General features: G+C 40.7%; 1 protein-coding gene across 5 annotated transcripts in view; it reads left to right on the top strand.

Annotated features, from left to right (window-relative positions):
• CHD7 (chromodomain helicase DNA binding protein 7) overlaps positions 1-24,541 on the top strand; it is a 145,275-nt gene that overhangs the window by 33,382 nt on the left and 87,352 nt on the right. For all 5 annotated transcript variants that reach the window (XM_076329658.1, XM_076329661.1, XM_076329660.1 and 2 more), the window contains one exon: positions 20,879-22,739. In XM_076329658.1, coding sequence (XP_076185773.1) covers positions 21,054-22,739 — 1,686 coding nt within the window. In that variant the 5' untranslated portion in view covers positions 20,879-21,053. The remainder of the gene's footprint in view (positions 1-20,878; positions 22,740-24,541) is intronic.

Genomic DNA, 24,541 nt, shown 5'->3' with positions numbered 1-24,541 from the left:
CTGGTTTTGAAACCTGATAGATCCCAGCCTCTGGTATTCCTTCAAATAAAACTGTCTTTTGCTCAGAGATTGAACATTTGGAGTTAGTCACAGATGTGAGCTTTGTGAAGTTGTGAAAATGAGGCTTGGGTTATAGAGCCAGAAATCACTCTTTTAGAAGTTTAATTTGTTCGTTCAAGAGATTTGGCATAGTCGAGGGTAGAAACCTGTTCTCCAGAACGGCATTCACTTTCCCTATATCCTTGTATATATTTCATTTTTTGTTGGCTAGCTACCTGACCGCAGCAAAGTGATTATGTGAGGTAAAGAAGAAAAATTACAAAAGAAAAATTGTCCTCTTGCGCTAATTTTTGTATATTAATTACAGGTTATTCTTCATTTATGACCCTGAAAATCCACATTTCCTACTAGAGAACTAATAACTCTTGCGGATAAAATCTCTCTCTATGGTCTGTAATAAATATAGCTTATGATGTAGGCATTTGCTGTAAGCTTTAGATTCGGATTTTTGCCAGTCTATAAATTTTCATTTTCTTCTTATACTATTTGTTGAGTATAATTACGATTCAGTTGATGATCACTGCGTAATTGTACTTGAAAGACTGAGTGGATCCACTGTATGTAACTTCAGGTAAAAGATCATCCATATAATGATGCCAAATGATAAAGCCACTGATAATTTATTTTCCTTCAGCAATAGTATTGCAATTCTGTGATATCACAGTTGGTATCCCTTTAAAAACACTTCTAAATTGTTGGAGAAGCATCCTGTGTGATAGCTCTTGTATTCAATGAGTTCTTAGATGTTTCTGAAAGATTTATAGTGAAGTCCAAAGCATTTCAAGGCCAAGTATAGCAGTCTTGTCAGATACAGCTTTACAGCCTAGTGACTTATAATGAGAGTAGAATGTAATTAGAAATTGTCCGTGTCTTTACTGAGTACTGATGAAAACTATGGCTCAAAGGTTAATTCAAATAATAATTAATATTGGTTTCTGTCAGAACAGGGTGGTAATGAAATCTTTGTCGTACGATGAGTGATTTTAAGAAGTGGGTGTATGAAAAATAGAGGCTACAGTTTACATTTTCTGATTATATTCAGTTATCTTACAGTCAGCATGATAGCTTGATAAAGCATAATTTGAGGGCAATTTAAACATACTCAGAAATATTACAACCCACAGTGAAAATCACCTAACATGTTGCATCTGTTTAAGAAGATAGATTCATAGCTAGATTGCTGAAGTAGATGGATTTACTACAAATGATCCTTAAGGACTGGGTAAGAATTTTTTTTTGTTGTTAATAACTGAGCGATACCATGTGTTTGTGGAAAGTATTCTTAATAAGATTTGCTAGCATGAGAAATGTGGGATGTTACATTGATGTTTGTTTAAATTGGACTAGTTTCAACAAAAGCGATAGACCAGGTTTTGCTGGCAACCAAAACAAATTCTGTTCAGTTTCTTTTCCTGAGTTGAAATTTTCTATTGGAAAAAAATAAATGCTGTTAGCTTTTGCTTAAGCTAAACCCATAATTTTTTCAGTTGCAAGTAGTCAGTGAGCTACTAGACCTGTTATTTTGAGAGGCATTTTGTGAATACTTTGCTGCCTTCTGATTTTTCTGTATCTGCTCTGATCTTGTTCTTAAAATCTGCCTACTAAAAAGCTTCTCCAGAAAGTTATAGCTATAGCTTGGTTTTATGGGTCCAAATAGTTCTGCATAACATGCCTTTTTCAAACCTCTCCTTTCTATTCAGTCTGCTTGTCTTAAATGTTACTGGACTACCTCCCACAATTTTAAACTTGCTGTAATTTTAAGGCTGTTTCCTCTATTGCCAAAAAGGAAATTTAAATGCCTCTAGATTAGATCTGACAAAGATCAGGTATTTTCATTCTTACGCTTGTGAAAGTGATCACAAGACTGATTTTTTTTTTCACTCATCTGGGTAATGCTTTCCATACAAACTGCTTCAATTCTTGGGAAGCAAAGAAAGTCCACAGTCAAGATGGGACCTCTCAGGAGCGGGGGCACCCAATGGGAAATGAGTTACATGGCAGGGGCGGGAGTTGAGAAGGGGGGTGTGCATGTGTGTGTTTGAGGGGAGTTTTAAAACTGTTGAGATGAGAGATGTGAAGCATTATGTTGATTTCTCAGAGCTATTCCTGCTATTCTTGCTTCTTTCTTCATGCATTTTCTCAAAAGCCTGGATAAGAGAGTCTGTGCTATGCTGAAATTTCTACTAGATGAGGTGGGAAGAAAAAAAAAGCCCAAATTTTAACGGTAGCACTGGGAGAAAAGCTCCCTGTGCAAGTTAGATGCTTAAATTTTCTCTTCCTTATTTTATTGTACGCAAAGAAATACTGGCTTGGGAACTGAGCTACACTTAAGAGTCTTATGGAGATGTCTGAAGCTACAGGATTTGAAAACTCTAGTGAACAAACTTGATCAGGAAATAGAGACTTTTTAACTAAAATGAAATCTGCATACAAATTTTCAAAAGCTAACAAAAGAAAAATCTAAAGGATGGCTGAAATCCTTCTTAGTGAATTAAAGTTGCATGGTTATGCTTGATGGTTTAGTTCTTTAAGAGAATCTATTGCCCGTGGAGTCGGTCCAGCTTCTGTAGAAGGTCTGCTGTAGTGGTAGCGGAAAAAAAAAATCTTTCTAAATCTGAAATACTGTGAGATTTACAGAAATGTAAACTCCTAATACAAAAATGCTCCACTTGTAGCAAGACCTAAATGTGCCAGAATTTGTGCTAGTACTCAAAGGTGTCAGAGTACAAATGTGAATAGATAGAAATTTAAAGGGAGGTGCTTTGTTGAACATCCTAAAAACATTTTTTTGTTTCTGTGTATTCCTCCAAACAGCAATTTGAGCCACACGTTAGGTCGTTCTCCCAGTCCCTTTCCATGACAGGTCTACATATTGATATGGAGGTATCAGTTAAAGACTACCCTTATTTAACTAGAGATGCATTTCAGTTCATCTTTTTTAATAGTGTAAGTGGCAAAGTTGCTCAGGTTAGGTCTGCTTGAAATGTGCCGTAGACTGTCCTGTAGCTTGCTTTCTCCAACCACTTGAAATTCTTTGGGAAGGGAATCTTCCAGAGGGTTGTATCTGTGCTGTGTAATAAACAGTTGTCGTGTGAAACTGATGTGAGCCTTAGTTTTACTCTGCCTCCACTAAAATACACTTTTACGGTAGTTTGTGCAGGATCAGCACAGAGGAGTACAAAGAGGGAGCTTTTCAGTACAAAGGCTGCCTGTTTGGCCTGCCCAAACCACCGTGAATGTGTTTAAAGGGGACTTTTATTACCATGGAAACTCTCAGACAGGAAGGAATTTGTCCTGCCATATCTAGAAAATAGTCTGTAATGGTCAGCTCTTGGAACAAAAGTGTTTCAAATACCGGGATATGTTTAAAAATTCTTGTGGTGAATATGTTTTTAAAAAAATAATATGTGAACCCCAATTTTATGCTAATGGACCCTTAGTATGGGGATTTAGGGAAGACTGCAGACAAGTACAATGTGAGCAGGGGAAGTGTTAGGAGAAATCTAAGAAAGTTTTACCTGTCTGTGTCCAGAAGGCTTCCTAGGTGTTGAATGGATGTAGATGAAATATTCTTCCTTCAAATAGCATGTTTATCCATCACAGCCGTTCATTGAGGGACCGTGCGTGTGCTTGGCTTGAACTGCTGGAGGCAGTCCTCTGAGCATCATGGATTAATTGCTTTTGGAATGTCTTAACTAAAACCTGTTCTTTCACTCTCTTGACAAATATCCTTAGTATTCACAAATGGCCTTTATTTTCCTAAATCACACTGAAATATCACATTTCTTGTCTAAAAGAAATTCTAATGCCAGATCCCAGCGTATTTGCACATCTTTCACTGGAATTGTACATTGGTATGAAATAACTCCAAGTCAGCAATCTTCCCTTCCAGCCAGCAGGAGTAACTACCGGTAACTGCAAGATTTTCCATGCTTTGTGTAGTGTTCGGTGTTGATTTGATTGTGTGTTTGATCAGTTAGATGCAAAATATTTTTTCACGTATTTGATCAAATTAGAATTCCTTCCCCCCCCAGAAGTCATGCCAGCAGACACTGGTTTCTCATGTTCTTTCTATTCAGCAAATGCCTGGTTTGTTTTAATGCTGTGCTTTTCAAGTTAAGTTGTTGAACCACCTGGCCGTGGCCTGAAGGCAGTTTGAATGAGTGGTATAGTAATAAGCTGATCCAATGGGTTGTGCTGCTTGAAATCAGCTGTACCACTCTTGCTTCTTCCCTTGTGCTGTCACTGCTGTTCAACTGCCCCTGTGGTGACGATCTTCTGATGGCAACTAAGGGTTAGATCAGCTTACCTCTAGTGTCAGACTGCACCCGAATGTTTTCTTGAGATGTTTGGGGTAAGCAGCAGAACAAAAGCATCCTGTTTGTGGTTAGGAACAGGAATAACTAAGGAGGAAAAATTGGCACGAAAACTTTCTGCTGCCCTGTCAATTTTGCACTTGCTCACAGCTGCTGAAAATCCATGTTCAAAGTCTCATTCTGCATGGCAGGCCAGGTAAAGAACAGTTATATATATGTATAAAATACAAAAAGGAGTATTTCTACGTGCCTTTTATAAGCAGTGAATGACCTTGTTTGCATTATCTGGGTTAACACTGTAATCTGCTGCTCTCATATGAGGACTTCCGTCTTACACGTTGATCAGTTTAGTTTCTTGTCTCCTGACTTGAGGAGCCAAAAGGATTGCAGAAGGTAGTTCCAACCAGGATTAAAAGAAACAAACAAACAAGAAAAAAAACCCACCCTGCTGCTCTTGTTTATAAAACTATCTCTGCTTAATGGCTCTGTTTCCCTCATAGGGCTTGGTCCGTTTCCCTCATCTCGGAACTGGGAGTCAGCTGCCATCCAGACTGTGCCAGGGGATGGGCATCTTAATCATGGACAGTCATTTGTCGTTCCAAAAGCATAGAAACCCGTTAGATGTATTTCCCTAATAGTTAACTAAGTTGAGAAAGGAAATACCGGTGACATCATGTATGACTTAATATGGTTATTAACTGGGCAGGTGTTGTAAAGCTGTGAATCTAAACTGTAGTGGAATAATTGTACCATATGTCAGGGTTTTTCTCTTCAATTTTTATTCTTTCTCATTTACCATGGTTGGTTTTTTTTCCTCTTTAAAAATGTACTTTTGTGCCGCTTTGGTTCTGTTAACACCTCTTATTTAAAAAAAGAAAGGGGGAGGGGAAGCATCCCTCAAACCTTGACCGGTTTTGATCTTAATTCATCCACTGTTTCCTTATTCATTTCTCCAGTATGCATGTGTAGTTTTTGTCTTCTTTCTCACCCTTCCAGTTCTAGGCTTTCTTGAGCTGGTGGTTCATCTGCTGTGCTTTTCATGAAGAAGGCAAATGCCCAGCTTGCTCTTTTCTGCTACCTTGTGCTCCCCTGAGGAGCTCGCACCCAGTGCTTGCAGGTCTGTGTTGCATGGCCCAGTGTTGCTCTCCTGATGGGAAGTCTGGGAAGCACTAAATCATCCGGCCACGTACCGCTTCCTTCAGCTTTCTCCCCAGCAAATCCGTGGGCTGAGTTTGCAGTACGGCATGATGGCTGCACGCAACTTTAAAGCTCAGGAGCAGGGATGGGCTTTCTGCCCCCACCCCCTCGCCCCACGCCCGCACAGACATTTCCCTGCTCTCCAGCTGCTCTGGTTTCCATCTGTTACAGGGCCTTCTGGTGCGACTGTTTCCTCATCTGCTGAGCTGAGTAAAATGTTGAAGGACCAGACACTGCGCTGACCCGGGGAATTAGGGGGTTGTGGTTTTGGAGAAAATGGCTTGCATGCTTGTTTTCCTTTTCCTCTCAGAAACTTGGCATGCAACACGTGCACATCTAATATCTTGAAAAACTTTGTTAGGTGCGTTTTCATTTCTTTGTAGCAAACGTGTTTACTCATCTTAGTTGTGTATGCGATGTCGTAGGCCTATCCTACGTGGCGGCTGCCCCCTGCCCTGGGAGGAGCGCTGTGCTTCGGTCTGTGATGGGCTCAGAAACGTACAGCGATGCTGAATGTTAACTTGTAGCAGACAGTAGGAGAAATAGCTGAAGCCTTATTTGTGAAGACAAAAATATGCAACTAGTAAGAAATAGCAGGGAGCCAAGGAAGGCATTAAGAAACCTTGGAGTGGCCATTGCTCTCTTGGCCCAGGAGCTGGGGAACTTTACCCCATGAGGCGTCTTCTCTTTTGGCAGGCAGATGCCTGCTGCCCATCTTCAGACTGCTATTTTAGGCTGCTTTTGTCTTTAGCACTTCTTCCATCCTGCAGTCACTTAGGTTATCCCTTTCACAAATCGCTGGGCTGTTGCTCTCTCTAGAGTGATACTGGTAAGTTACGGACAGCAGCACGGATGGTGGCAATGCAGATGTGCAAATGAGAAGTATTCTTGTAAAACAAAATAGGTGAACAACAAGACACCCATTTTATACGTGAAGAATTGTAACCACTTCTGACTTGCTGGTACACAGAAGCCCTGCAAAACTTCATTAATTATCCCTGCCGAAGTACATAAAATTGTCAGAGTGCAGTCCTTTGCTAGTCAAGTTGTCCTAGTGAGTGAGTAGCTTCCCTTTTTCTGACTATTGTGTCATCTTCCTTTTGGAAGTATTCATTCTTGGCTTTTAAAATCTGTTTAGACACTGTCAAATTGGTTTGGATTTCAAAATTGTATGTGTAAATGAGAAACGTACCTAGCACCCACTTTTGTAATTGAATAAAACTTTTACTTCCAGAACCTGACTACTACTCAGCGTGTGGGAGAAGCGTTCTCTGACAACTTGGGCTGTTTTTTGAGGACTTCTGTGATCTCACTGAAGGGTTTTAATATTCATTCATCACTAGTGTTATGGTTCTGTTTTGATGATAGTCACTTAGGAGATGGGTGTTAGGCAACCAGTTGAAAATTACTGTAAAGTGATTTTTTCTTTAAGTGGTTCATACGTTCAACTTGAAATCCCAGAGCACATTAGAAGTGCTAATGCTCATTCTCCTGAAAGCAAGGTTTCTATGTATTTCTGAAATTAGCCCCCCTCTGCCCCCAGATCCCAGCTAATACGATATATGTAACTTAACCACTGATTTCTAACTGGGGGAACATAACATGCATTTATTAGCCTGATGTTGGCAGAAATTGATAATAGAGAAATAAAATATTATAGAGTTGCTGATAGGAGCAATTGTTTGCCTTTTGGGAGGATAGATGTAATGCATTATCTGAGATGTAATATACTTCTGGATGGTTTTCTATGCAAAGGCATGACTCTGCAGGTGCCACACGTTCTGTGCAGAGTGAAAAGAGAAGCTCCATGCCCATGAGATGTGTCGCCTTCTTGAAAAACATGGGAGTGAATGAAACAGTGATTGAGAAGGAGAGGACTCGGTGAAACAGGAATGTTTTTATTGATGGATAACAGTTGTGTGACTCAGCATCTCAGTTGGGTGCTCAGTCATGAGCAACTACTGTGTTGTAAATAGTTTAGCAGCAATGAAAATGGGTACGGAGATGGTCAAGTAAGGGGCAATGTTTTGGAAAGAAGCTTCCCCACCCCATCTTCTGCACTTGAAGTGTTACTAGGGAAGATACAAAATCAGGATCAAGGGGAAGCCAGCTTCTGATTTCTGAAGTTCAGGACAAACAACAGTGGAGTGAGTGTCTACTGGCGGTTTAAGGAGTCAGGTTATTTGGTATGCTAGTCTGTCTAGCTAAAGGCTCTCAGATTAAATAGCTGCTGTATGGTGCAGCAGAAAAGGGAAATTAATTTAAATGACCAAATTAGTAGTTATCTGGATTTGAATTCAGTGAAAGCTGCAGATGCCTAGGTCAAAAAGAAGTAGGGGAAACTGGCTGGACAGTCTCCTGGCTCCAGTGAAATGTGAAGTTCGTGGTAAACACTGAAATCTTCAGTCTCGTTCTCAAAACTGTGAAAAGATTTCAGAGTGTGTTCTGTAGCCCTGTTTCATTTGTATCAGTTATCATAAAAGGTGATATGTCTTTTGTGAAATAACAGATGGACACTGCTTTTCTAACAAAGTATAAATGATTGGCCTATATTGCCGTCATAGGTTTGAAATAGAGGCGCTACATAGATTTCTATCTTGTAGATGTTCCTTGCATCACTGCTTTGTTGATGTATACTTCCTCCTTGCTTCTCAAATGAAACTCTGTGTTTAAACTTGTTTTAGTTGGCTTCAGCTCTGGAAAAGAGGCTTTTATAGTACTGCTCTGGACCTTACCTGTAAATTCACTCCAGCTTTAATGCTGTTACTTCATTCAGTGTTTTAGGTGTGAGAGGAAGCTCGGTTTTGTCCTTGTTGTGAAGAAGACACAGGGAACGGGTGTGAGACATGAAAAATTAACTGTTCATCTTCAGGTAAAGTAATATGTCATGGCCATATCAATAATCTGAAATTCCCAGATTATCAACAAGGGCTATTTGCAGACCAGACTGATAGTGTGGAGCTGGTTTAAATGAACTAAATTGAATTACATGTTTATTGTAGACAGAAAAAGTGATTTAGCCTGTTCCTTAGTAGAGCAGCTTGATGTTGTGAAAAAACTTAATAATCCCTCCTGTATATGATGCTGTTTACAATCTTGAGATCCCTAAAGAACAGGGGAATTTTTCCTTTTAAGCAGACAGATGTTGATGAAGTAGTGTTTTGGGGTTTTCTTGGGTTTTGGGGTTTTTTTTAGTTTTTTTTTTTACCTAATGCTTCAACTACTATTTACTAAAAAGATTATAGATACATAGAAATTCTTGTTTCATAGCATCTTCTGTCCCTTCTAAAGAAAATCCATTTTATGCGGAGGTGTCGGGAAGAGTTACTAGAGTACGTACACCTAACTGCTGCTTCTATAAATGCAGGTGCCTAAAAATGAGGGTATTGAATGATCAGAAAAGTAAGTCTGATGCCATTTATGGGTTTGGATAAGTATAGATATTCTCCTTTTTGATAAGAGACTTGTCAATATTGTCAAATCTGAGGCTTAGAATTTGTTCAATAAAACCTTCACTTAGCCTGCCCCTAGAAAGTAACTTTCTAAGTAGCCACAAATCAAACACAAATGCCATCTTCCCCAGAGGAAAAAAGACACACACACAAAAAAAAAAATCTTAATTTTTAATAAATACTTCTAGTTTTTGGTAACAACAGCTTTTGAATAAGTTGAGAGTGCAGCCTGTGCTGTAACCCAAGCTTGCGGTGGGAGGCATGGCTGACTAGTGCCTTTGAAAGGGAAGGTAGCAGCTGACTAACCTGGATGCTCAGAAGCAGGCTGGAACTCCTAACAATCCCGATGAACAAATCCGGTTGACAGCTGTTGCTATTGCTACTGCCTTGCAGACATCTCTTAAGCTCGTCCCAGTATCTCTCACTTAATTCTTCTGTTTTGGTTTTTGAGTAATTTGCAGAGCTGTGCAGAATGTGTTGGGTGCTATGGAGATATGATAGGTGCAGTTGGTGTTAGGTCCTTCTGTTAGCATCCATTACACTGAGAAGTGAGACCTGGGTTTGAGGAAAATCCGAACAAAAGAGCCTCCTTAACAGTTTTTATAAAGACCAGCTGGTAGAAGATCAGTCTATCAAGTTAAGTCTTCATGTATGTTAGAGTGGTAAGACACGGAAGTTTGTCAAATAGAATTTTTTTTTCCTCAACTCCTTCTCGTCCAAGCTTGGCACACTGTATACAGTGTCCAAGGGGACCTGATTCTGATGACTGGCAGTTATTGAGGTGAGATGTTTCATTGCTTGCTTTGCTTTGAAGCTGCAGTCTCAGTTGAGGACATAACGTACTTTTTTGAGGTGATCTTCTCGCTTTTATTTCAAGACTAAATTCAGGGATCACTGTTGTCTGAAAACACAGGTATGTGGATTTCAGGTGCTGAGCAGGGTGGGAAAGGAATCACGATCTTACTTGTTTCAGATTTTTGGATGATGCTTTGTGATCAGATACAGTAACTTAAAAGGTGCTGTAAAAAGTTGGTCAGAAACCCTCATTGTGGAGGTTTTATCAGTGGCAGCAGGCAGTTCACCATCCCTTTCAAGTACTTCTAAGTACTTTTACTTTGATAACTAGTTTTATATAGTATATATAAATATATAAGGACAAGGGGACAAGGAGCTAGTTTTTATTGCTTTGCAAGCATCGTTAATTAAACAGTTACCTGAGTCTCAGCTGTAGGTCCAAATAATACTTCCTTATACAGCAGAAGTATTTCATCTGCCACTAATTCCTGTGACTCCTAAATCAATTGATCTTTGGCAGAGCCTCGTCTGTGCTTTTTCTTCAGCTGTGCACTGTATTACTTGGTTCAGGTGATGTAAGTCTTTGCATGCTAACTTAGAAAGATAGGCCATCGGGATAGTTCTTGATGTACTAAGGATGCTATAATAAATGCCATTTACTGTTTGCTTAAGTCAAACATAGTGTAGGGGTTCATGCTTTTAGTGTTTTGATGGCTGTTGTATTCTGAGTTTTTTTTGTAGAGATAAAATAAATTTGGAAATGTTGTTTAGCACTGGAAATTTGAAGTTCTTTGTACCTGTTCAAATTTCTTTCTCTACATAGCTCATAAGCAAAAGAATAAATTTTTAGCCTTTTGATTTTTTTTTTCCTCATCTTTTGGGTAGCAGGTTTTTGACCCTTGATAGAATGAAGATTTCCCTAGTAGTGTTTCTGCAATGCCCTGTAGCATAGATAATACACCAGCTGTTGTAGGTCTTGTTCTGACAACCAGACTGTGAATAGTAAGTGAAATAGCTCTAAACTTGGCTGGTTACACAAATCTGTATGGTAGCAGTCTTCATATAGTACTTGATTAAGAATCCTGAATTCTGTTGTTCTGGGATCTTTGCTACTTACGTGGTTTTGCTTGTTATTTTTTTTTTATGAGCCATTTTATCTGTCAGACTTTCACTTTTCCAGGTATTTACAAACACAAAATAAAGAAATTGCTAGTCCAACAAAGTTTGCAATCTGAATTCTTCCAAAGTTATCAAAATAAATCTTCCTATTTCTCATACTTGTAAAATAGTTTTCTAATCTTCTAGTCAGCCTGCCCCCCTAATTTGGTTTTCCTACTTAAAAACAAACAAACAAACCAAAGTACAAAAAACGTCTACACTAAATTTTAACCTCACAGAAGGTTTCTAGTGAGTAGAAGTACTTTTTTGGTTTTGTTGAGGGGAGGGCAGTGTGGGAATGTATCTTTTTGTTTTGGGTTTTTTTGTTTGTTTGTTTAAAAGGACTCGGAAACTTCTAGTCCTCTGTAGATGGTGCAGCAAGATTGATAAGCTTGAAAGGTAAATTTAAATGGAATGTGAATCATTAGGAACAGTGAAGACAGTGCTTTCTGTTACAAAATTAAGAGATTCTGCTTTAATTAATTCTCCCTGCTTTTTGAGAGAAGGTGGAGCTACCTACCATGAAATGGAACCAGTTTCCAAGTTCGTTTTCAGATGAGCAAAAGTTTCCTTTCACATCTTATCCATGAATGCAGCACTGCTCTTGTATGTTCATCATCAATCTCTGAAAAGCTTGTGGAGAATTGAAGGTAGCTCAAGAACTTTCCTGTTGAGCGTAAAAGATTTTGTGGTAGATGAATGTCAGCTGCTTCTACTGCTTGCAATAGCTTGAATGACTATGGCTCTGGGTACTGGGTCAGTAATTATCTTTGACTTGCAAACTACTTCCAAGTTCCTCAAAATCTTGATGAGAAGGGGAGTGAGATTGCATAGTTCTAAAACTGTAGATGACAAATTTTTCCCTGGAAGGCTTTTTTTGTTTGTTTGTTTGAACATAACTATGTTGGAGTAATTTTAGAAGTGCATACCAATTAAGCAACACACTTAAAAACACCCCAGTTAGTTTTCTTCTTTGTGAAGAAGAAATTGGAGATCCATTAAAGTTTTGCACAAGAAAAACTGGTTCTCTACCTTTTGAATCTCCCCTGCTTTTATAGAGGAAAAGCATTCTAGCGCAGTCCTGCCTGGAGAGAAAAGCCACACGGCACACGATGCCTGATGAGGGTTGCACTCATCTGACAAGTCCCCATTCCGTTTTATAACTTCTGGCACCATTGCTTACACTGTGTAGGCACCCTTTTTCCATGTCTCGGTGAACTGGAACACAGCAGTTTGTTTACTCTTAAATATCTTAGTCTTACACACTGGGAGCTCTTTTCCTTTTGGCATTCTCCATTGCAGACAACGGCTTGCTATAGTCATTTACGTTGTGGTCTGAATAAGCACTGATGATCACTGTAAGCCAGGCATTATGTTAAAAACCAAAAAAACCAAACTTCATTTGTACGTGCAAGAGCCTGCCTCCACTCCACCGGCCAAGAATAAACCACCTTTTTTGGCATATCCTTCTTCAAAAAAAAACAATAGGATGTTCAAGATGCATATCTTAATTTTGTTAAAACAAACACAAAACTCAAATAAGCAGTTCAATAAACAGTAGTTGTGGAAAGTCTTTTTTGTATCTGTCCTGTATCTCAGCTGTCCACCATATTCTGTGAGTCATTACTGGACCTACTTAATGGTCCAGGCAGTAGATGAAGGTTCCTGAAATCTATTTACTCATCTACTGTGTTGTGTCCTGCAGTGTACTGTCTTTCTCCACATCCTCCCTCCCCAACCCTTTTTCTTTACGATGGGCTTTAAGTTAGTGAAATAATTTAACACTTCTTTTAAATAGTCTATTGCATATGATAAAATACGTAATTAGTTGGGTACTGCAGGTCTTTTTGCTAACAAAGTTAAGATTTGTAAAATCCAATAGATCATGTGTGATTTAATTTAAAATCCTTTATAAAGCATTGATGTTATTTTTTTCTGAAAATGATAACTTGTAATCCTTTCCCAATGTAATACATATTTTTTTTTTTCCTTTGTTGAAAGGTTCAAGACAGTATGCTTAAGTGTATTGGGCAAAAATTATCATCAATACTGGAAGTTGAGTAAGGGCTTAAGTTCAGATGTGGGATGATTCATCTTGCCACATGTAAAGAGCGTAAGGGAGAACTATCATTTTGTTCCGCAATCCTGAAATATGTTCTCTTTAGTTCTGTGAAAACTCTGGCTTTTCACTTTGGATGTATAAGGTGTATTTATCTTCACAGAAATGAGTGTGGATATGTGGTTCCTGTACAAGCGCAGACTGTGATCTACCAGTATTTATGAAGAACACATGTACAGGAAAATGACTCTTAAGTACAAGTCATAAATTGAAATGATTATAGAATATGCGTGGACAAATATACCATGTGTGGTATCGGTAGACTGTAATTTCATCAAGTGGTTTTTCAGACTTCATAAACTATGAATGAAACATGATTGTATTGGCCTTATAACAGGTAAAGTAAAATATAGGGTCTGGCTACTTTAAAGCGCTCATAATTCTATAGCTGGAAATAGCCTTTTGGGATACGATTAAGTCTTAAAACCTGCCTGTGATTAAAAAAATACATTTCAGTGAAAATCACATGTTCAGAAACCCTGGGAAACATTTGGGTATCCACCTCATGAATTTTTACAATTCCCAGCTTTCTGTGTGTAAACAGTGCGAGCTACTTTCAGTAAAAGGAAGAGAAACGGCTCCGTTTCACTTGGAGCTTCGTCATCTCTCCGATTATTTTGTTGTTTACAGTGTTCCTTGCGATTGGGACCGTGTGGGGCTTTGTTTACTTCAGGGGATGTGACAAACTGGAAAGGCTCCGGCCTGACGCTGCCGTGTGGAGGTTGCGTGAGGCGGCCATGCGCGCCCAGCCCGGCTCTGCGCAAACCCTCCTGCTCGCTGCGGCGACCTCTGCCCCTTTGTATCCTGTGACACTCAGCCTGTCTTTGTGCTCAAGTTTATTCATGATGGATACGTTTCCCTCCCAATCGCATATGCCAGGAGCCCGGCAGAGCGAACAGATAAATTATTTTCAGCTGCAGGCCTGGGCTGGGGGAGGAGGGCGGTGGAGCTGGGAGAGAGGCCTGCTGGAGCGGGGGCCCTTCTGCGCCCCTCCGCACCACAGCCAGCCGGACGGGGCGCAGCCTCCCTCTCCCCCTGGAATATGAAAGGGGATGACTCTCGGTCTCTCAGATCCTTTTTAAATGCAAAAGAATGTAGGAAATTGCCAGATCAGTTGGTTAATCAGTGACAACTGCAGTAGGTGCACAAAAAGCACGGCCCTTAACAAGAGTAATCAGTTGCGCGGGGTGTTTTTTCAGCGCCTCAGCGGGTCGCCGCTGGCCCCACCTCTTGAATCCCCAGGCCGGTTTAGTGTCAGCTTTATAAGAGAATGTAATTGCTGGCAGATTTCTTCGTGACTGATGGCAACAATATAAGTCTTCTCCCTGACGCCCCCCCCACCCCGGCCCTGGCTCGGCTTTTTGTTCGCCTGGCCGTCACACAGCCGTGGATCAGGTTGGCAGCTGGCACCGGGCGAGCACCCTCGGCACCGGCGGCCCACCGAAACCGAAAATTATGTCAGCTATATGGGCTGCACTTGCAGCGTTCAAACCTCATTTAGGGTTACATCGAACGTGTTACGGTTCCCCTTTATAGAGTCACTTGCAAGATAACACCGCTATCAAATATTTTTAAAAGTATTCCTGAAATATTTTTGTGAGTGCAATTGTTTCTCTTACTTATCTAGGACTATTTTTAGATAAACCTCCTCCTCCTCACATCTGTATTTTAAACTTATGTTGGGAGAGAGGGTGGTCGCATGACCAAAAAAGGCCTCTTAAAATTCCAGGCCATGTAACACTAAAACTGAAGTGTTTCTGGCTTAGGCTTGTCCCCTCTCCTCCCATCTCATGTTTGTAATGTACTTAAATGTAAAAAACATTTTTTTTCTTTTTTTTAAATATTACTCTGATTACCTCATTAAAAACCTCCAAGTACGTACTTCTAATAAATGGCTATAAACTTTCCCCTTTTTCTTCTGGACTGGAAAGAAAAGACATGCTGAGGCTTCTTATTTAATGTTATAGGTGCTGACTTCAAATTAGCAGTGCCCCGTGTTAGGAAAAGAGTTTGCAGCCCAGCTGGTACGGCAAATGCAGAAGTCATTCGCAATGGCAGCGTATGATGCAACAACGAGGCTCAGTGGGTTTGCATCAGAGTGCTCCTATGTGATGCTGTTGTGGTCTCGTATCAGAGTTCCTGTGAACTTGAATGACGTAGGATATTGTTTCCAAATGTGTGGCACAGGCTGAACTCTAGCTGGTCATTCCTGCATCAGCTGCTTGACAGCCACAAGCTGCCAAGTATTCGAAGGCTGTTGTGCCCTCAGTTGCCTCTGTAAAAACCTGTTCTTTGCCAAAGTACATGATGCGTTACGGAAATAAAATGCAATCTGGTTTCAACTTAAATATTGTATGGGAAACTTACAATTTCATGCATTTCTTGCCCAATGTTGAAGATGTTAATAGCATTCATGGTGTTCAGCTGACTGCATGTATGCAAAACCTGTGACTTTTGAGGAAAGGCACGTGAGATTTTCACACACACCCCCCTGCTTCTTAGTTTAACAAGAGATATTGACTGCCTTAAATTTGCCACTGCAGATTTCTGTAAGGATGTGTTTCCGTGACGAACTAACTGAATTTTACTCAGATAGATGTGAATTAAACTCTTCACAAATGCTTATACCGTATTTGCTGACTCTTCCCACTGAAGGCAGAATATTCCTGAAGTGTGTGAGGTCATTCTTTTCATCCTTTCAAGTCCAGTCTCCCTTTCCTGAGGCGGGTGGGAACAAGATTCCTGGCATCCTTTGATTTGATATGAACCGTACGGACTTAATTTTTAGCACAGCTGTACTGTGTGAAGTGTATAATAGGAAAGCATTCTATATAAAGAAAAAAAAAGCGTCTTTAGGCATTCAGATAACCAAATTTCTTTGGAAGTTGCAGTCAGAAATCATGTTGCAATCACTTTACAGATAGGCTCTTCTATTTTGGCTAGTCTACATGCAGGAGGAATGTACCATGCATGAAGAGTTGTCTGTGACAGCAATGAGAACTAAGCATTAAACACGCAGGAGACTAGGCGTGCTTCCCACGGACACGGTTAGGCACTTGCATAACTGTCCTGGCATCAGCAGTGCTGTTCGCTCAGTAGGTAAATGAGCTGAAAGGTAGAAGTCTCGTCAGCCATCTTCCCCAATTTGAATGTCTTGGCATGGCTTTTCATATGTTGTCAGGGTGTTAAGTGTGTTTACGAAGTTTTTGGTGAATGTTTTCCTCCAACTTGTGTTCATGAAATAAGAATGTGACTTTAATTGCTGTCATTTATGTCATCTACTTCCATGCAGCAAATGCTTAAATTACTACCCCTAACAGCCAGCAGGCGCTTAGCAGTTTTGCAAAGCAGTTTAAATACGCAATGTTTAAATGCAGATTTAGTAGCCTAATGTTTAATCCTACATTTTGAGGCTCCAGTCTCAAAACGACCTTTGGCATGGCTTTGGTTTTTAGCATGAGAGGTCTTTTTAGCCTAGTTCTTCAAAATGGCATGGTATTTGCAGTGTTTATTGTATTGTGTTGTAGGTACGTAGTTCCAGTAACTGTTTTGTTTGTGTCTGTCAAGTACTTCAGTTTTGTCTGAGATGTCAACTGATAGCTGTAAAAAATATCAACTCTACATGACACGTCTCACTTCAGAGCTTGAAGCAGTCAGTATTGGCTGCCTTCTCACGTTCTGTTTATTCAGTTTACTTGCTGTATGGCCATCAAGAAATGCTACTAAATTTCTTGTATAGAAGGATCGACCTGTTGATTTACAAAAGGTTCTTCTGAACGGCAGAACGTGAGGATGACGTTGTGGAGGGCACGTGCATCTGTGTGCTGCCCTTGCTGCTTCCTTGTCTTGAGTGCTGGGATCTGCTACTTTGGGAGCAAGACTAACGAAGTTCAGGTTTTAGTGGCTGCAGCCCTAGATTGGGTTACACGTATGCAGCAGCCTTGTTCCACTCATGAAAGTGGGAAGCTGCCCAAGGCTACTGAGTCCATGTAGCTCCGAAATATTAAGTTGAGCAATCGTTAACTACTACTTAAGTTTGAGGTCTAGCTCTTTAGGACTGGAATGTTGCAGGCTGGAGTAAATGTAGGCTTTGTCTGTTGAGACAACAGCGTTGTTAAGCAATTGACTGTGTCCTGGTAGTTGGGATCATACCATTGCTTTGAATAGAAATAGGTTGTCTAGGCAGTCTTAAGGAAATATATTGACTCTTTGAGTTTAGTCTTGTTGATGCAATCTTTCATGTTCAGGAACAGAAAAGCTATAGAATTTTGTAGCAGAATCTGTATAGTTTGGTTAAGATTATTTAAAGAAAAAAGTTTACCATCTCTTCATACATTCACACTTTCATTCAGCAATCTGCCTTTCTAAGGCCTGGAAAATAGTAGTTGCTTCGTGAACGTCTGTTGGTTTTAACTTATGGGATAGTAGAAAAGATGCATGAATATATATTTTTAAACTGCTTAATCAAAAAAAGACTTTAAACGGAGCTTAACATGGTCAGTCTTGCTGTTAGTTGTCTCCTTTCATGGGGAGGTGAACAGTGCTGCTGAGTGAATTCATCTTAGCTAGAATTATTGCTTGATGCAGGTCCTGCCTTTGTGTGGGACTTTTTTTTTTTTGGATGAGCCTTGAGGATTTAAGCAGAGAAATTGTAGTGAAAACTTGTGAAACAAGCAAAGAAAAGATTGCAACTTACAATAAGGCTGTGACTCTCATGACTCGCTCAACTATCTAGAAGACATCTATCCTGTTAGCATAGGAGGTTGAGGTAGGAGGTTACCTTACCTAGTAAGGTAATTCCAATATTGACTGTTTTCTTACCAAAAAGTTGGTTAATTCGTTCTGCTCGGGCTTTAGCTGCTACTGTCTTTCATTCTTCAACATGTGCTGTTAGCCATATATCACATCAGAGGTGTGACTTTTATTTGGGAAAGTAGAATAAGGTTTATAAGAGCACACCTTCTGACTGTAAAGGGCTGTGGTCATTAAATTTAAGGCTAAACTTAAAAGATGTATCAAAACTGTAGTTTCAAACACATTCTCATGCTGTGTCTCAAACCTACTAGCTTTAGCATCAACAGCTCAAACATGAAATCAATTCACACTTCAGATAAAAACACAGAGGTAAAGTCATGAATAGTGGCAAACAGTGTTTTTGTTCTTAATTTAGATGATGGATTTGTTTGCATACAAACTGCATCGTAAACTTAGAGGTTACTTTTCTTTTTAAAGAGCATGTGCTCGGGAAGCCAGGCAAGTGCTAGGTTCCATAGCATGTCTCCTTCATTGTAAGGGACAGTCCCTAGCCCAAGCCTGCAAATTGGGATGGAGTCAGCTGGGCAGAATTAAACTGTGTTTAATTAAACAACACCCCTACCCTTTCCTAACATGGTTTTCTGGGTTTGGTAGCAGGTCCTAACTACTGTTAGCCAATGTTGACTGTTACCGGTGGCTGACTCTCACTTTAATTTTATTGGAAACCTGTCAGTTTCAGTCACTTCCAACAGTAAGGGGAGCAGTATGATTCAAATGTGTGCTTGATGCTTGTAGCCTTGTTTCTGGAGGTGCTCTGTTAGCTTGTTTATAACAAAGAGAATTAGATAACAAAGATAACAAAGAGAATTCCTCTTATGTAGATTTCAGTTATTTTTATTGCAAAGTTTCATTAGTGCTTCAGGAGAGTAGAGCATGCTTGTCTTCAAAAATGGTTCTTTTAGTAGGCAGGATTTATATAATAAAATGAGTGAAAATTCTTACCTGTTCATAATTCTGTGGCTATAAATAGGTTAGGTGATGGGTGAGATCCTCTACTTGGCTTGAGTTTGATATTGCCCAGATTACATCAGTGGTTGGGAGGCAACAGTGTCTGTGCACTATGCTTTACAGCATTTCCAAGCAAAGAAACTGTTCTGTTAGATGGAGACTCTCAGTACACACTGATTTCAGCTTTGCCAGCTCCTGATGGTAGTGTGCATCAGCAGAGGTAGCAGTGTCAGAAGTCCTCGAGCAATCTTAAGTCATTGGAGGGATCTTCACCACGGCAGAGTGGTCTGCTCTGCAGCAGTCTAATGCCAAAAGCTTGTTTTGGTGAAGGAGGCTCCTTCTTGCCTTGTTGGAACTTCCTTATGCTGTGCTTTAATAAACTGATTGAGGTGGTGAATACTACAGATGGCTTCTGCTTAATAAAGAAAATGAAATAAAAAGAAACAGATATTAGCGATATGAAGATGGCTCATAGAAATTTACCCCCAAGTGATTTAGAAATATAAGTGTTAATATCCCAGTCAAGCACTAAAGAGATTTAAGAGTGTGGTTTTAAAGGTGACATTCAAATGCTATTTTAAGAGGAGTGATAAATGCTTGTGCTTTTCCTCTTGCCCTCTACTTCATGCTGTAGAAGGTCCTCTTGACAATGGCTACAAGAAGTGTAATAAATGTGCTGATATCTTCTCCCTAAAACTTGTCTGGGACAAATTGCCTTCAGTTAAAATAGTCTGGCCTGGCATTTTGCATCCAAAGTGACTGAAAGCATCCCTCCTCCACAACAAAATGCAAGATGCAAAAGTACAAACTTGTAAATCTTCTGTTCTTTGATCACTGATTAGGGTAAGTTGGTACCTGCAAGTACAGCGCTACTAAATTACGACAAAGATGCAAAAATAGTTGTTTTTATTTGCTACGTAGATGCAAACAAAATTGTTCAAGTTGTTGCGGGGAGAGGACGGGGGACATATTTCAGAACATGCCAGTCTTCCGTGTGAAAAACCTAAATGGGAATTTTTCTGAATCTACTCTGTTACTGTGTGCTGCGTTTTTCCTTTTTGCCAAGTCCAAGTGTGTACCTTGGTAGGTTAGCATTTTATTATTTCAATTCTTTTGCCATTACTAATTCTTTTGAATGAGTTTTCAAGATTGTAATTCTGGAGAGAACAAAACTTCAGTGTGGTCTTCTAAAGTGCTGTAGTTGCAGTTAGTAGCGTGATTGCCTGAAGATGAATAATGAACTCCAATGATAGTGTTCCCTGTTATCATCATGAGAGAAATGAGGATACAGATTGAGAAATCAACCTTATCATAGAATGAAGCTTTTGAATTTAATTTTCTTACACAAATTGAGCATATAGTTTTGCTTAAATGGGAAGCAGCATCATGTCTTTCAGTTTGCAACTTCATTAAATGAAGATAAATTGTGTGTGTTAAAAAAAAAAAAATTTTTTTTTGGCTGCCTAAATGTTAAGTCTTGGCATTCGGTATGTTTTAGAGGGTCACCTTCGTGTGCGTTTGAAAAATCTCTTGTCCGTATAACTAACTTTAGTCTGTCATAGGACTTGGTGCTTCTGCTTGCTCATCTGATTACGCAGCTCAAGGGAATAAGGTTAAGGGCATGCTGTTGGTAACTAGAGCGTTTTCAGGGCTTTAGTTCGGCAGATGGGCTGCTTGGCTATATTCATACATCTGCCTACCTGCTGTGGCAGCTGCTGCTGCTGCATGTTGTGTTCTTTTGTTCTGTTCCACCCAAGAAAGGAGCACTAGGAAGTGTAGTGAATGGATTAATTTAAGGTTAAAGCTAGTGTTTTGCTTGCTTCCTAACTGTCATAATAAAGCTTCTGATAAAACTAATGAATCCTTCGTAAAGTGAAATAGATTTTTAAGATGTATTTCAGGGGCTGAAACTAGCTAGCATTGTCTAAAAAACAGTCAAGTGTGTTTTCTTTATATTGCCTGACATTATTTATTTCAGTATCTTCCTCTCTTTCTCCCCCTTCCCCTGCTTTTTCTAGGAGCAGTAACCAGACTTTGCCTGACACTGCGTGGTCCAAAAGAATTAAGGAAATATGGAATGACATGAAGGAGATTAGTTGAGGATTAAAGGCTTTGAGGACAAAACACCTCGCCGAGGTGAAGCACAGACTAGCATTCTAGTTGTAGCTCCGAGGAGCTGTGTGCTGAAAAAAGATGGCAGATCCAGGAATGATGAGTCTGTTTGGAGAAGATGGGAATATTTTCAGTGAAGGGTTGGAAAGTCTTGGAGAATGTGGATATCCTGAAAATACAGTAAACCCTATGGGGCAGCAAATGCCCATGGATCAAGGATTTCCCTCTTTACAGTCATCTCTTCATCATCCCCCTGCAAATCAAAATCAAGCCAAGTTGACCCATTTTGATCACTATAATCAATACGAACAGCAGAAAATGCACCTGATGGATCAGCCGAACAGGATGATAAGCAATGCCCCTGGGAATGGTATAGCGTCTCCTCATTCACAGTATCACAACCCTCCAGTTCCTCAGGTTCCTCATGGCAGTGGTGCTGGTGGTCAGATGGGAGTCTATCCCAGCATGCAGAACGAAAGACACGGGCAACCCTTCGTAGACAGTGGCTCCATGTGGGGACCACGGGCAGTTCAAGTGCCAGACCAGATAAGAGCACCATACCAGCAGCAACAGCAGCAGCAGCAACCGCAACCGACACAGCCACCACAGGCACCCTCTGGACCCCCTGGGCAGGGCCATCCTCAGCACATGCAGCAGATGGGAAACTACATGGCTCGTGGTGATTTTTCAATGCAGCAGCACAGTCAGCCACAACAGCAGAGGATGAACCAGTTTTCTCAAGGCCAAGAAGGCCTCAATCAGGGAAACCCTTTCATTGCCACCTCAGGACCTGGCCACTTGTCTCATGTGCCCCAGCAGAATCCCAGTATGGCACCTTCTTTGCGACACTCAGTCCAGCAATTTCACCACCATCCCCCCACTGCTCTCCATGGAGAATCAGTAGCCCACAGTCCCAGATTCTCCCCTAATCCTCCCCAGCAGGGTGCTGTTAGGCCGCAAACACTTAATTTTAGTTCTCGGAGCCAGACGGTACCCTCACCTACTATAAACAACTCAGGGCAGTATTCTCGATATCCTTACAGTAACCTTAATCAGGGATTAGTTAATAATACAGGGATGAATCAGAATTTAGGCCTTACAAATAACACTCCAATGAATCAATCTGTACCAAGATACCCAAATGCTGTCGGATTTCCACCAAACAGTGGTCAAGGACTAATGCACCAGCAACCCATCCACCCTAGTGGCTCACTTAACCAAATGAACACGCAAACTATGCACCCTTCACAGCCTCAGGGAACTTATGCCTCTCCACCTCCCATGTCACCTATGAAAGCAATGAGTAATCCAGCAGGTACACCTCCTCCACAGGTTAGACCTGGTAGTGCTGGAATACCAATGGAAGTTGGCAGTTATCCAAATATACCCCATCCTCAGCCATCACACCAGCCCCCTGGTGCCATGGGAATTGGACAAAGGAATATGGGCCCCCGAAACATGCAGCAGAATCGTCCGTTTATGGGTATGTCTTCAACACCACGGGAGATGGGTGGGCACATGAGACCAAATGGTTGTCCAGGTGTTGGCCTTGCAGATCCACAAGCAATACAAGAGCGACTAATATCTGGCCAGCAGCTTCCTAGTCAACAGCAGTCTTTTCAACAGCAAATGCCAACCTGTCCTCCCATGCAGCCTCATCCAGGGATACATCATCAGTCTTCACCACCGCCACATCCTCATCATCAGCCTTGGGCACAGCTTCACCAGTCACCACAAAACACACCACAAAAAGTGCCTGTCCTTCAGGTAAGCTACTTCCAATGAGTAGAAAAATGTTTTAAATTACTGTAAATGCGTTCCAGGATACACAGGATCTATGGTTTCAGAACAGTTGCTCCTGTTTGACTGCCCTGTTTGTTACTGGTTACGTGGCTTTCTTGGTGCACAGAAACTGAAGGTAAAATGAGATTCAGGTAGTTTGCTGATGTCCTTACAGTAATTTTTACAGGATAACATTATGGATAGACCAAAATACGATACAGCAACAGGACAAGCTGAATACCTGCCTTTTTTTCATGTTGGTTCCTTTGAGGGGAAGACGGAAAGCATGTGTGAGAATTGCCATTTAAACTATGAATTTTTGTATTTGCAACTTGGAGAAAGAAGTGTGTGTTAATAATGGGTTTGTTGTGGTCAAACCAAGGGTTTTCTTAAATCCTAAGGGAACGTTTCGTGGTTTTAAGTTAAAGCTGAAACATTTACATGTGAAAAAATTTCCAGGATGAACTTCAACACTAAGTAATGCAACTGAGAAGTGATGGGGCAACAGTTTATGCAAGGAGAAGACAGCAGATGTGAATCATAGTCTGAAATCAAATCTTCTGAGGCTTAAATGAAATCTCGAATAGGATAGAAGTTTTATTTTACTGAGTTTCTGCTCTGCCGGGTTTCGATGAAAATGCATTACTTCCACATCATTTTTCAATTAAAAGCTAAAAAAAGTAAAACATCTTGATCCTCTGTAGCTTAGCAGGTTTGACTACATGCTAGTATGCTAAGCTTGAGCTGAAAAAGTGCCTTTTGGGACCTTCGCATTTGCCATTGCTTGCCTCTGGCTCTGAGTCATCATTCAAGAAGTTTTGGTACTGAATGAATAGGTGGTCAAAATATCAGAGGTTTGATTTTATTTTTTTTTTTAAAAAACAGTCAGTAATTAATGCCAAGTAGCTCTGCCCATAAATATTTGGAGACAATTGTTGGAATGCAGTCATAATGATACGATGCTACAATAAGCTTAATAAATCATAAAAACAGCTGTCTTAGCCAGTGTCCCAGGCCTGTGCGGAAAGCAGCTGCTCAGCAGTCCCCTCCACTGCTGCCTGCCGGCTGCTTCTGTTAGCCGCTCTGCACAGCGTGAGGTGGGTCTGGGAATCAGATGTATGTGCTGCAGAGAGGCAGCTGACAAGGAGTGGTAGATGGAGCAGCTCAGCAGCTGGGAGAGGCTTCCACATTCCCTGTGGAAGAGAGGAGGGGGGAGCGCTGGAGGTGCCGTAGGGTGGGGAATCCCAGGGAGGGAGACTGGGGACTAAGCTGGGCCAGGGGAAGGACGCTGTCTTTCTGGGAAGGAGGAGGAAGCTCTCCTCTTGAAGGGGCAAAAAATATCTTCGAGACTGTCTTTCTCTCCCCTGCCCCCCTCAAATTGGTGTGAAATTTTATACCTGTGTTGGCCCTTCCTCTCCCCCCACCTCCACGCACAGGCTTTGTTTGGAGAACCTAAATTACAGTTCTCACACGCATGTGGAATTGTGTGTTCCTTCTTGAGAAAGCAGCTCTTGACAATACACCTTGTGTTATCAGCTGTGCGGGTAAGCAGGATGAAAAAGGAGAGAACTCAAGACTACATGAAAAAAAACAAGAAAATGAGCAGATATTTGGAAATGGGGTAATGACAGCACGGAGAAATTAGTACAGAAAGACTGGGGATCAGAGAAGGAGGTAGAAGATGTGTTTTTTACCCTGAAGATGAGGGCTGATACATCTAGCAGAAAAAAATTTGAGAGAAAATGGTAGAAATGGTAACGTAAGACTTCTAAGACAGTAAAGGAACA

This window comes from Aptenodytes patagonicus, chromosome 2 (genome assembly GCF_965638725.1).
Source record: "Aptenodytes patagonicus chromosome 2, bAptPat1.pri.cur, whole genome shotgun sequence".
Lineage (NCBI taxonomy): Eukaryota > Metazoa > Chordata > Aves > Sphenisciformes > Spheniscidae > Aptenodytes > Aptenodytes patagonicus.
This window is presented reverse-complemented; position numbering and strand designations above follow the sequence as displayed.